This window comes from Mastacembelus armatus, chromosome 22 (genome assembly GCF_900324485.2).
Source record: "Mastacembelus armatus chromosome 22, fMasArm1.2, whole genome shotgun sequence".
In the NCBI taxonomy this organism is placed as follows: Eukaryota; Metazoa; Chordata; class Actinopteri; order Synbranchiformes; family Mastacembelidae; genus Mastacembelus; species Mastacembelus armatus.
In genome coordinates, this window is record NC_046654.1 from 1,361,358 (window position 1) to 1,373,701 (window position 12,344).

A 12,344-nucleotide genomic window follows, 5' to 3' on the forward strand; every position below is an offset into this window, starting at 1 on the left:
AACAAAAACAAACATATGAACTAGTTTGTATGTGCTCATGCTCTGAGCAGTATCCACAAACTTCTAACTCACCGACTGGCGGGTTCTCCACCGGTTTCTCCACTTTGACCTCCACCACAGCCACCATGATGGTGCTGTTGGGCCGTTTGGACAGGGCGCCGATGATGGCGCTGGCCGCCTTCTGGATCTGACCACGGTCACTGTCCTTCAACCGCCCGTCCTGCTCAAACGACTGCAGAGATGGAGAAAGGGACAGAGGCGACGTCAGGATCAGTGGGTTGTCTCAAGAGCTGCTTGTTTTTTATAGCTGAGACTTGAATGAGTCTATATTAATGTATATGTATATGTGTATATATATATATATATGTGTGTATGAGAGTCAGGTCTGATCTTTATGATGATGCCAAGAGGCAGTTTCTGCTCTTAACTGAAAATACTGCATTGTTTACTTATTGTGAGAAAAAGTATTTAAGCGTCTGAAAGTCTGAAAGGTGATTTTCTCGCGGGAAGCTGCTCCCAGAAACTCCTGGTGAAGTAAAGTCGGTAAACCCTCAGGTTGAGTGAAGAAACTAACAACACAGATTCAATCAGCACAATAGAGAAAGAAAATAAGGCCCATTGGCCAAATGGTCTGGCTTGGGGCTATGCAGGACAACAAAAGAGAAGAAAAAACACACATTCATCTGTCAGAATAAAAGAGATTCTCATCCTAACATCTGGCAGGCCCCCCCCCCCCACCCCCTGGTGAGACCATGGAGAGTGGAGTTAATTGCCTAATAAGGTGCTGAGGGTGAGAGCAGGGAGGGGGGGGGGGGGGCAGAGGGGGATTAGCTGTGTGCTGTGCAGTTCAATTAGGACAAACAATAGAGAGCAGGCCAGCTGTGCTCCCAGCTCGGCCGGGGACAAACACTTTTCTTCTCCTGAGCAAATCGGGGCTCATTCACACACCTCAAACCCCGCCCCCAAAACGACGGACAGACCACGGCGCACACACGGGGCCGAGAATCCAGAATGGGGGCACAGCCGGGCAACTGAGTCAGGTGTGTGGATGCAAATGAACGTGTACTTTACCTTACGATGGCATGAGGACCAGCTCTATCATTTTAGTTTTTAACACTTTTTAATTCTGTGTTCTTGTGCAGCTGCTTCCATTATGGGCACATTACAGAAAGATGCACTTGGGTTTCGTTTACTTTGATAAATAAAAAAATGTTTACAGCAACATTAGTTGAATCCATATTTGGTCTGTAGTGTAGTGGCAGCCAGAGAGTGTATGTGAGTCAGAATAAACTACAGTGTGTGTGTGTGTGTGTGTGTGTGTGTGTGTGTGTGTGTGTGTGTGTGTGTGTTCATGTTCATATATCAGGGTTTGAAACACACACACACACGTTCAACAGGATCCGACAGTCGGATTCAATTCACTCTCTGGGACATATGGACAATAAGTATTTTAAATTTACAGGTGATGAAGCGTTGGTGATTTCTAACACGTGTTAGGTCTGGTCCTGTTTGAAGGACTTTGTGAAGAACCTGCCTGTTGAAAAACATCTGACCGTCTTGGCTTCACAAACAGTGTGTCAGAGCACCGCCTACAAATATTCTGCTGAATCTTAAGGTTAATCCAACACCCTGATGCAGTGTCAGTGTGTGGAGCTGGGTTTACACACACGCCCAGAGTGAGGGAAGTCGACAAACACACACGACTTGGTGGCTGCGAGCTGGACGCGCTCGCCGAGTCTCGCGGAGATTATTAAGACTTCACCCACACGTGGAAACGAGCGCTGACATTTCACCGCAACACGAATCGGCAGCGAGTGGGAGTGAGGTTTTTTTATGAAAGCCTCGCTGTGGGGATTGGGTAGATGTCAGGCTCACCACTCCTCTTCCTACATCTGCAGCTGTAAACAGGCCTACGAACGTCAGAGGAACAAGAACTAATCCCCTCCATTAAAAGCTTAGAGACCCAAAGTGACTGATTCCCCCTGAGCATGGGTGGCCAAGACGGAAAGAAGGAGGGAAGAGCAAGAAGAGAAGAAACAGTCAGACACAAAGCAAGAGAGAGGAGAGAGAGAGGGGTCACAAAGACAGTAAGAGCTGCTGAGAAAATGAAGGAGAAAGAGACAGAAAGCAAAGAAAGGCTGGGGAGGTGAAAGAGAAAGCTGAGAGAAGGAGAAGAGGAAGAGGAGAAGAAGAAAAAGAAGCAAGGTGTTCCAACAAAAAGCTAAATCTCATCCAGATGTAGCTAAAAGCTTCAAACATCGTTCTCTCTTTTTCTTTTCCTAACGCAGAGACGACAAAAACAGGAAACAATCCTGACTTTACTGAAAACGACCTGCAGTGATGAATTAAGTCTGATTGAATCAAGTGAGGCAGGAGGAGAAGAGGAGAGGTGAGACATCACTGATCGAAATGTCGACCAAAACTACAAAAATACTGTTAAACAAGAGTTAGTCCTTCATCCTGCAAAATCAGTGGCCATAACTGAGCGTGTGTGTGGAGCCCAAAGCAGAGCTGAGAGTGACCACTGCACGTCTGTCAGGCGGCAGCTTGTTAAAGGTAAATGCTGCTTTAATTGGTCATGAAGGACGTGCAGGGAAAATGAAGATGGATGTTGCCTATTAAACTGTACAACACTGTCTCCTGTCATTAAAACATGACCTTTAATGTTTCAGTATCGAACTGTGAAACTATACTTTTACTACACTTTACCATCAACACTACGTATCAGTGTTGTGTCTGTGTGTAATAATCACCATGGCAACCTCCACGGCGTCCCTGTTGGAGTAGGACAGGTCACAGAGGATGAGCAGCGCTCGGTCCTCGGCCAGCGTCTGGGTCACAGGGAGGTACCTCAGCTCAGAGCAGATGTTTTCTACAGTGGTGCCCTGTGACACACACACACACACACACACACACACACACACACACACACACACACACACACACACACACGCACACGCACACAAACAACAATCAGCTTCTAATTCCTCCTAAGCCTGTTTCAGATGCAGCCTCACCCAGGGGGGAAGACTCAGATCAGCATCTTGTTGGAGGAACAAATTCATTTCCATTCATAAAACTTGACTCAGATCTGCCCCAGGGGGCAATTAAGGCGTCATGATACAGCTTTAAACAACAAAAATCCCACCTGGACAAACATGATGAGGAGATTCAGTTTTACAGGGTTTTGGACTTTCTGGACTTTGTCCGTTAAGACACTTACTCCTCAGTTTACTCTGAACCTTCTTCCGATCTGATAAAACCTGTAACTTTACTGTTTTGACTGTCAGGGAGAAGACAAGAGCAACACTAAGCGTCAAGGTTTGAATGAAGACGTTCCACAGATACGATGATATATACATTAGACGCGCTGTCAGCTACTATTAAACTGTCAGAGGAGGACGGAGCCAGCCAACTCATCGGCCTCATGTGTGCACAGCATGACGTGTGTTTGTGGTTGCAGATTCGAGCAACACAACATTTGAAAGATTCCCCTTCCACCCTGGACTGTACATATTTCACCACTGCCTGATGCTATAACAATGCAGGATGGGAGAACAATGATTTCAAATGTTTTGTTATGACATGAGACATCAAGAAGGATAAAAAATGACTTGGTGGTTGCGTAAATGAGGCTTGTTGGTGGTTTCTCGACTGTCTCTTTAGGTTTATTTTAAACTCTTCTGACTGTGAGAACTTGCTGAGAAATTTGAGTCACTGCTGGAAAATCAGGGTTGATAAATTGACAACAGCTCTACACCCTCTCCAGTGAAAATGTTGCATTAATATTACTTTAAAAACCACAAAATGTCATTGCTCAAACGCCACATGGTAAATATTGTCTCTAACTTAACTGTTAAAGCAGCGTGTGTCACACTTTCTTTTTTTTTTTTAAATATTGCTGGAGCCACAAATTTCCATAATTTAATTTTCACTTATTTGTCTTTTCATTGCCCAAATGAAAGAAAACAAACTGCAAACTCTGACAGACTTTCAATCAAGACCATTGAGAAACCCAAACAAAGCAACTCAGGCATTTTCATTATTACAATCTGGTCATTAGGAGCATAACATGACAAATGTACCCCCCCAAAAATAACACCCAGATATTTGACTAATATTTGTTGACTTTCTGATGGGCAGCGACAGGGTTAACTAATATCTGCTTTATGAATGAAGTGTCTTCCCTCATCCTCGTTTATCAGCCTGTGTTCAGGTGTCGCATTTAGACGCTGGTGTATGTTAAAGGATCACAAACACAGACTGACCTAAATAATAAAACCAGTTCGTTCTCTCACCTGTGGCACTTTGTCCTTTTTGAAGATGAGTGTGATGCGGGCGCAGTTGTTGTCAAGGTAACCGCTGTTGGGCTCGCACTGGGTCTGCACAGGTGTAGGGGGGTCCGGTGTCGCGCACACGCCCCAGTGGTGGCAGGGCGGCGAGAAGCAGGTGAGGAACTGGTGCTCCACACACTCGTGACCCCCGGGGCAGGGCGGGGGCGTCGTGTCCGGGGGAGGAGCAGCCTTTGGAAGGAGGCAGGGCCGACGACCACACCGCACCTGGAACAACATGGCTGCTGTGATGGACTGGCTTTGAAACAGTCGTCATGAAACAGACGGGAGGCAGGTGATTGTACGTCGTGATCATTTTTCTAAACGAGAGACGGCAAATCTCTGAGGCTGACCTTGGAACAGCGAACGTTTCCGTTGACACACTGGCAGGAGTTACACTCCTCCTCCCACCTGCTGCCGTGAGGAAACTGCAGGCCAGCGTGACGACACGACTTCCCCAGCCCGATGACTGCAGCAAAGAACACACAGGCTGTCAGATCTAAATCATATTAGATTGTCTTGATCTTGTCTTGTCTGAATCTTTTCAATAATTATCAGTTGTTCCTAAATGTGGTGCTGAGATGTTGATTGTGCCGTGGACTCACACTCCTGACAGCGAGGGCCGGCGTGACCTGGAGGACAGATACAGCGGTAGCCGTTGATTTCATCCACGCAGGTCGAACCTTCCGCACAAGGCGACGACTGACACTCGTCTATGTCTGAAAAAGAAAACCATATAAAATAAATATTGTGTAAAGAAAAGAATGATCCTTAGACCAGGAAAAAGAGATGTACAACATCATCAGTTGTTTTGGTTAAATATTTTCCACACAGTTGGTACAATGATGGAAAACACAGACGATCTCATGCAAGTTGTATCTAAGATGTGTGGAAAGCAGCAGAATAATGTGGTTTTTTATTCCTCGTCCAAGTCTTTTCTTCTCTGAGGTTTAACTTTAGCTGAGAACAAAACGCAGCTTTTAGAGATTTGTCATATTAAAATATCTTCAACAAGTGATGGAATTCAGAGAATCGCCATCTGAACAATGGGTTTATTGCAGTTTGGTTTAAAACGCTTCAACTGGATAACACTCTGGTTCTGAAAAGCCTTTTCTCAAGAGATTTCTCCCAGAAGGCCGCGGGAGAGCGCACCGACCCGTCTGACGAACCTCAGCTCAGCGCAGAGGTGAGAGGTTAAGACGGCCTTCCTGAAAGGCTTCCTAATCTGTCGGCCTGACACAATCGGCTCACGCTCCCCTGCCGCGGCCTTTCACCTCTGACCCCCCGCCCACCTGACCCTTCCGCACGCCCCCTCCGGTTCCCAGGGACTCACTGATGCGGCAGTCTGGTCCGGCGAATCCTGGGGCGCACTCGCAGCGAAACCAGTTCACACCGTCGACACAGACGCCGCCGTTATAGCTGCAGAGAAGAGACAGAAACAAACAGGTGGATGAAGAGCCGCTGCAAACAAGTTCCTCTGTAAACAGCAGTAAATATATAACAGGCAGGTGAACTTTATCTAACACAGACATAAAATCATGTCCTGATATCTGGTGGCAGGTGGTGGGACACTGCTCCAGCCTAATGCCAATACTATTATTTTTCATTGTAGTAAATGTTCTTACATTCACCTGTAATAAAAAACCAAGTGTTGCCATGTGTGTCTGCAGTTTAGTGGATTCCCATCAAGCCCAGTGATCTCTGTGTCACTATGATCTAATTTTAGGTTTCCTAAGAAACACACTAAAGGTGCGTATCATCTTTGGAAACAGTACTTTTTCTCCATTTTGCTCCTACTAAGAAAACAGATGCTGGTTCTACATGAATAACATGTGAGCTGCAGACAAACGTCCTTCCCTGCAGAGTTCGCAGGCTCTGAGTGGCAGCAGGCTGAGGCTGAGCCCTGATCAATGTCCAGACTTCATATGTAAATCCCTGCTGACCACATGCTGTGCACCCCCAACACCCAGCACCTCTACTTCACACAACTACCCCCAGGTCGAGACCGGTGAATGGTGAGAGGGGCGTCTCTTCACACTCTCCTGCCCCCTTCTCCCTCCATCCTCTCCCCCCAAAACCAAAACCACAACTAATCCACCTGTCAGTCATTGTAGTGGAGGGTGAGGAGGAAAGAAAGAAGGCAGAGAGGGGGAGGCCTTTGTCTGGGGTGGTTTCTACGATCCAGAGAAGCTGTCAGGGGACATACCTCCCTGTTTCTTTCTTCACGTGGGTGTTTTTGCACCATCATAAGAAAGAAAAGGAAAAACACTCAGATTGGTGCCTTGAATGCCTTGTCCAGGGTGTGCACACTGCAGCACACTGACTCCTTAAAAATGTGTGTGTGAAAGTGTGAGAGTGGTTTGGAAATCCAACTCTTCAGTAGTGGAGTTTATCATAGCAGATGAACCAAGCTGATGGTTTCTGATTAATAACGGTGAAGGTGAGGATCAAAACGTTTCTGTCAACAGTTTTCTTTAAGATAATGATGTGAAATCTGTCTTACCAGGGATGTGGATTGCAGTCGTCAACATCTGCAACAAAGACACAGAACAGAAAGAAAAACAGTGACTTTCAGGCTTTGAATCCTGTCTGGGCCTGAAAGCTTTTGCTCTACCACACAATAAAGTTGTTGCTAAGTTTTAGGCAAAATAACTATTTCCCATAATGCAACAATTTTCTGGGACATCACACAAAACCCATTAAACAATAGCTAGGAGCAGTTTTAAATCAACATCTAAAAATCTGAAAGGTCTTAATTATTGTTTTCACTTTATTGCTGCCAAATGTGATTGACAAGATGAATGACTGCAGTCTTGTCTTTATTACTGACAAATAAATTTGTCTAATGCCGCGTTTGTGTCACATCACAGTTACCACAATTACCAGTTTGAGCTTTGTAAATAGCATAGCGTTCATGTCAACGTCCAAGTCCTAATTACAATGAGGAAACCACAATTTTCTGGAAAGGCCAGGGAGATTAAGTCAGCCAAAGTCCATCGTTCAAGGTGAGCGAGCCAAATTTAATGCATGGTGCTAAACTATCAGCGGTATATTTAAGACTCACGTGACCGACTCTACAAGCATGCAACTGTCTCGACTTGTCCACTGACGTGAACGCTCCAGTGTTGTAAACATGGGAGCCTTTCCCATCTCTGCCATCCATCACATATGGCACCCGTATAACAGTGACGTACTCTGTGCACATGTGGGTCCCTTCCAGCCGTCCTTGCAGATGCAGGTGAAGGAATCTCCTCCTCCGACGCACGTCCCTCCGTTCTCACACGGGCCCGAGTCACATGTGCTGTTCTTAGCTACCAAAACAAAACAAAACAAAAAAAAACGCACTTTATGAAAATGTTTTTATTCTGACCGGCCCACAGTGGGAGAACTGCTCTTTGGCCTGTGATCACAGAGTCTGACAAGCCGTAAAAGCGGAATATCACGTCACACACGCTGTTATTTCAGAGCCATAACTGGGTAATTAGAGTGCACCGATGCCTGACCTGTGTTGCAGGTGCTGCCACCCCAGCCTGAGGGGCAGCTGCACAGGAAGGAGTCTCCATGGTCGTAACACGTCCCTCCATTACTGCAGGTAGTGGAGTCACACTGGCTCTCGCCTGGACAGAGGCAGCATGGGAAACTGAGTTCAAACATTTGACTGAGTGCCAGTGGTGATTATTTCAGGTCCAAGGCTGATCTCACAGAGGAAAACAAGCCTGCACAGCAGCCAGCGAGGACATCATCCCTCAGAAAGATGATTAAGACACTGAGGTAGTTAAAAATATAAGACCTGACTTGTTGGAGAACATGGAAAGTAAAGAAGCTGTTCATGATGCAACATAGGCTCTATTTGAATTTTTGTTTGCTCTCACTCATTTGCTAAATGATACTAATTAAAATAATCTTTTAAACTATTGCACCTTATTATAATTTATCTTATTTAAGCTTGATGCTTTCGAGGAACCATCACAGAGACAGCATTACAGTACAAACAGGGTAAACATAAGATATGGTTAAACTCTCCGAAGCTCACATTTAATGTGCACAGATCATGTTTTGTCTCTTCTTTCACACAGACGTACACTTACATACGTAAATGTACAGTAAAACACACATCGTGACTTACGTGAGTGGCAAGTCTTTCCCTTCCAGTTGTCCACACAGTTGCAGTAGAAGTCGTTGAGCAGATCAACACATTGGCCTCCGTTCTGACAGGGGTTTCTGCTACACTCATTCACATCTGGAGCAAACAGTGGGTCAGGGCACAGATTTTAATTACTGACTATATTTCTATATTTTCTCAATGGTATTAAGCAGAAAAATAACCAAGACACACATGAATGTCTGATATGCAGCCAAAGTCCCATGAGATTTATCATACTGGTTTAGTTGGATTAATGTCGTTTGTTATTAGCGCTCCCTCTTCATGTTAGTATAAGTGCTAGTGTCATCTGCAAATGTTCACACTGACCAATGCACGTATCTCCAGACATATGCAAGTTACAAAACAAATTTTGAATCATCAGCTCTGTCATTTTCTGCTTCTCTTATCTCAACAAATCCACATTTTAGCTTCTCTAAGATTCCTAGACAGCTGATCATTCCTGTGGTGCTGCGATGGGCCTGAGGACGGATTCTTCCAGTATATGTGACTAATAGGAAGCATGACAAAGCAAGATGTATTACACCCACACCCACACCCACACACACTCACCGACATCACACAGGCTGCCCTCCCAGCCGTCGGGGCAGAAACACTTGAAGGAGTTGATCCCATCGATGCAAGTGCCTCCGTTTGTACAAGGGGATGATGCACAGTCATTAATGTCTGCAGACAGAGGCAGATATTACTAAGATGTTTACCTTTTTAGTCGTCTCGTTCGTGGAGATGCATATATGGTTTTCTTAACTTAGGTGACCTGCTGCAGGAGTTTTTAAATACTGGTCTTGATTTTTTCCTGCCTTTTTAAACAATTTCACTTTAGGAGAAATCAGAGTAAAACATTTTCTCTTTGCCAACGTTTTCCTGCTCACATCTTTCTCTGGACTTCCTCCCGCTGTAAACTAAACTAAGACAGTGATGATTAGTGAAACAGGAGCCTGAATTACAGTAAGAATCATGTGGTTCCCAGTGATGGTAACTGATGATAAATATAGTCTGTTTATTTGTGTGTGTGTGTGTGTGTGTGTGTGTTGAGCTAATAATGACTCACTCTCATGGCAGTAGGTGCCAGTGAATCCCGGCTCACAGGAGCAGCTAAAGTTCCCGGCAGGCAGACTGATGCAGCGGCCGTGGGGTCCGCACACGTTGGACGAGATGTGCCAAACCCGCTTTTGGGTGTCATTGGTTGCCACAGCAACTGTGCAACTGTCAATGACTTTGGGGTAAAAAAAAAAAAAACGTAAAGAGACACATGATTAGCACGATAAATTGAAAAGTTTCAATCTTCCACTTTAAAAATATCTTATAATGACGTAGTTTCCATTCACTTGGTGGTAAGGCCACAAATACCAGGAGTAAATGAGACTTAAACGATTGTCTTCATGCTGTGATACCTTGACACTGGTTGGTCTTGCAGTGGTCCTTGAGCTCTGAGCAGGTTTTGCCCTCGTAGTCATCGGGGCAGCTGCAGTAGAAATCGCCCATCAGGCTGTGGCACTGGGCCTTGTTTTGACAGGGGTCAGGGCTGCATGGGTCGTTCTGCACCTTCAGAAGCAGAAAGTCGAGGTATGTTTTCACAAAAAAAAAAAGAAAAAAAAGAAACGCAGCGGCGAAAGAAACATCCCAGTGTCTTTGTACAGTGACTCTCACTACCTGGGTCCAACGCTCACCTCACAGGTTGTACCAGTGAAGCCTTGAGGGCATTCACACATGAATCCGTCCAGCAGGGCGTGGCAGCGACCGCCGTTCTTACATGGGCTGCTGACACAGCGGTTCCTCTGAACCTCGCAGTGCCGACCCACAAACCCCGGCTGGCAAACACACTGATAGCCTCTGGCCACCCCCTGGAACAGAGAGGAGAAACTGTGAAGATGACGATCAACGGGTCACAGCAGAGTTATGAATCTATCATCTGAGTCGTGCTGAGTGTATGAAGCAGAACTGAACTGATTATTTACAAAATCTGGTGTGATAACTGATTAATAACTTTTTAGGTCACTGGTTGGACAAAAAAATAGAGAAGGAAAACCCCTTTTCATGAAGCCAGTTGGCAACCAGTGTTTCAAAGTCATAACACCCCTGAGCATATCCTTTTATGTTCTGACAGCTACTTTGATGATCAACGCTAATCCAGTTCCCTCTCTATTATTATGTCATGTTTCAAAAAACATATATACTGAACAAAGACATCAGTGTTTCTGCATGTCATAAAGACCGTCTCCGGATTCCAGGATCTCACCTTGCAGGTCCCTCCATTCTGACACTGTCCGTGGCAGCTGCTCCTGTCTGCGGAGAAATCAGCGACAGGTTTAAGTCTGAGTTTGACTAATTAGGAAGTGGAACATGCATTGGTGCTGTAACGTGCAGCTGCTGCAGAAAAGCGATGGATGCAACCAGAGCAAAGCAGTCCATGCCTAGAAGAATTTCCAGATGCAGGAGCAAAGGTGCAGACGACCTGTGAGAACATGCAGCTGAACTATGGTGAAGCAGACACAAGTACCCCACAAGGTTTTCTATAAAAAACAGTTAAAACCCAAGTTTGACAGTCAGGAAGAATTTAGCCCTGCAGCCAAGACAGACCAAGGTGTGGCAGAGATAACCAGCCACTGAAGAGCCAACAGAAAGGAGAATAGATAGAGAAGAAAATGTCCAAGAGCCTTTGCTAGCTAGCTTCTGTTTCACCACCATCTTAACCACTCATAAAGAGTACTTAGAGTACTTTATTTCACAGTAAATATACCGCTGTCATTGCCAGTATAACTTTAACTAAGAAAAGGCCCTGGTTGTTATTATTAGCACTCACTCACTTAGAACATGTCTCTGGGTTTAGATGTTACTGTCCAACTTCAATAAAGGAGAAGCTAAGATTATGTAGCTGGCTTTCAATTACAGCATATTTCTTGGGTATTACCATTATCGTACTGTCAAGGCATCATGGGAACAGTAGTAAAACAGTTTTCTGTGGCTTTCTGTTTATATTGTAAAATATCCATTAGCATGCTGTCCAAGCATCGGGAAAGGCGAATCTGTATAAACGCTAAAAACAAATGTATGACTGTATGATTGTGTTTTTATTGGATCATCTTAGAATGAAGTGAATTATCGTGGAGCAGAAGCCAGCCAGAAAAGAAGCCAGGATCGTGCACTAGAAGTGCTACAGGTCTGTGCAAAGAAGCTGAGACTAGTGGTTTTCTGGACTGATACTGACTGATGTCACAGTTCTGGCCCACCCATCCACGAAAGCAGGCACAGTGATATCCACCAATCAAGTTTTTGCAAGAGTAAGCGTTAAGGCAAGGCTTCCCCGCACACTCATTAACGTCTGCAAAATGGAGACGAGAGACACAGAATGAACGAAAGAGCCGAGAACGTGGTGAAAAGCCCCGTCACCAGCGGCCGAACACTGACAGAATGTTAGTTTTAGGTCGTTTCCTCTTTTTTCTTTCCGCAAAAACTTCATGGCACATTTTTAAAAACAGGTTGAACCAACATTAGAAGATTAAAACATCTCTACCAATCACATCTGGCACATTTATTGTGTTTGATGACTGAAATGTTGTATCATGTAGTTTTTAATAAGGATGTTTAACCCTTTGTGTGGGGAGGTTCATCTGACTGCATTCACTCACGGTTTAAATGACTTATAGGGGCAAACAGGATCTTTTTCAAACACGTATGATTGGCAGAACATTTACAGGCTGAAGTTCATGTTTGAAAGGGTTTTATTTCTTCCACAGCTTTCCATTGCCCCCCCCCCGGTCTCTCTATTGCATTCCCTGAAGGCCGACCTACGGCATTCCAAGTGATCAGTTTCAGAGGCAGCGCTCGTTGCGCCCGCCCCGCCGCCTTGG

The 12,344-nt window shown here is 45.1% G+C and overlaps 1 protein-coding gene across 2 annotated transcripts in view; it reads right to left on the bottom strand.

Moving 5' to 3' along the window:
* Positions 1-12,344, bottom strand: part of LOC113125143 (protein jagged-2-like) — a 44,659-nt gene that overhangs the window by 2,182 nt on the left and 30,133 nt on the right. The window contains exons 10-25 of one of the 2 annotated variants that reach the window (XM_026298456.2): positions 11,702-11,815; positions 10,733-10,779; positions 10,164-10,337; positions 9,888-10,038; positions 9,545-9,709; positions 9,046-9,159; positions 8,458-8,571; positions 7,835-7,948; positions 7,526-7,642; positions 6,835-6,862; positions 5,665-5,750; positions 4,937-5,050; positions 4,685-4,800; positions 4,299-4,559; positions 2,754-2,885; positions 73-232 (exon numbers count right to left, since the gene is read on the bottom strand). In XM_026298456.2, coding sequence (XP_026154241.1) covers positions 73-232; positions 2,754-2,885; positions 4,299-4,559; positions 4,685-4,800; positions 4,937-5,050; positions 5,665-5,750; positions 6,835-6,862; positions 7,526-7,642; positions 7,835-7,948; positions 8,458-8,571; positions 9,046-9,159; positions 9,545-9,709; positions 9,888-10,038; positions 10,164-10,337; positions 10,733-10,779; positions 11,702-11,815 — 2,007 coding nt within the window. The remainder of the gene's footprint in view (positions 1-72; positions 233-2,753; positions 2,886-4,298; positions 4,560-4,684; positions 4,801-4,936; positions 5,051-5,664; positions 5,751-6,834; positions 6,863-7,525; positions 7,643-7,834; positions 7,949-8,457; positions 8,572-9,045; positions 9,160-9,544; positions 9,710-9,887; positions 10,039-10,163; positions 10,338-10,732; positions 10,780-11,701; positions 11,816-12,344) is intronic. The other variant, XM_026298464.2, reaches the window with a different exon arrangement.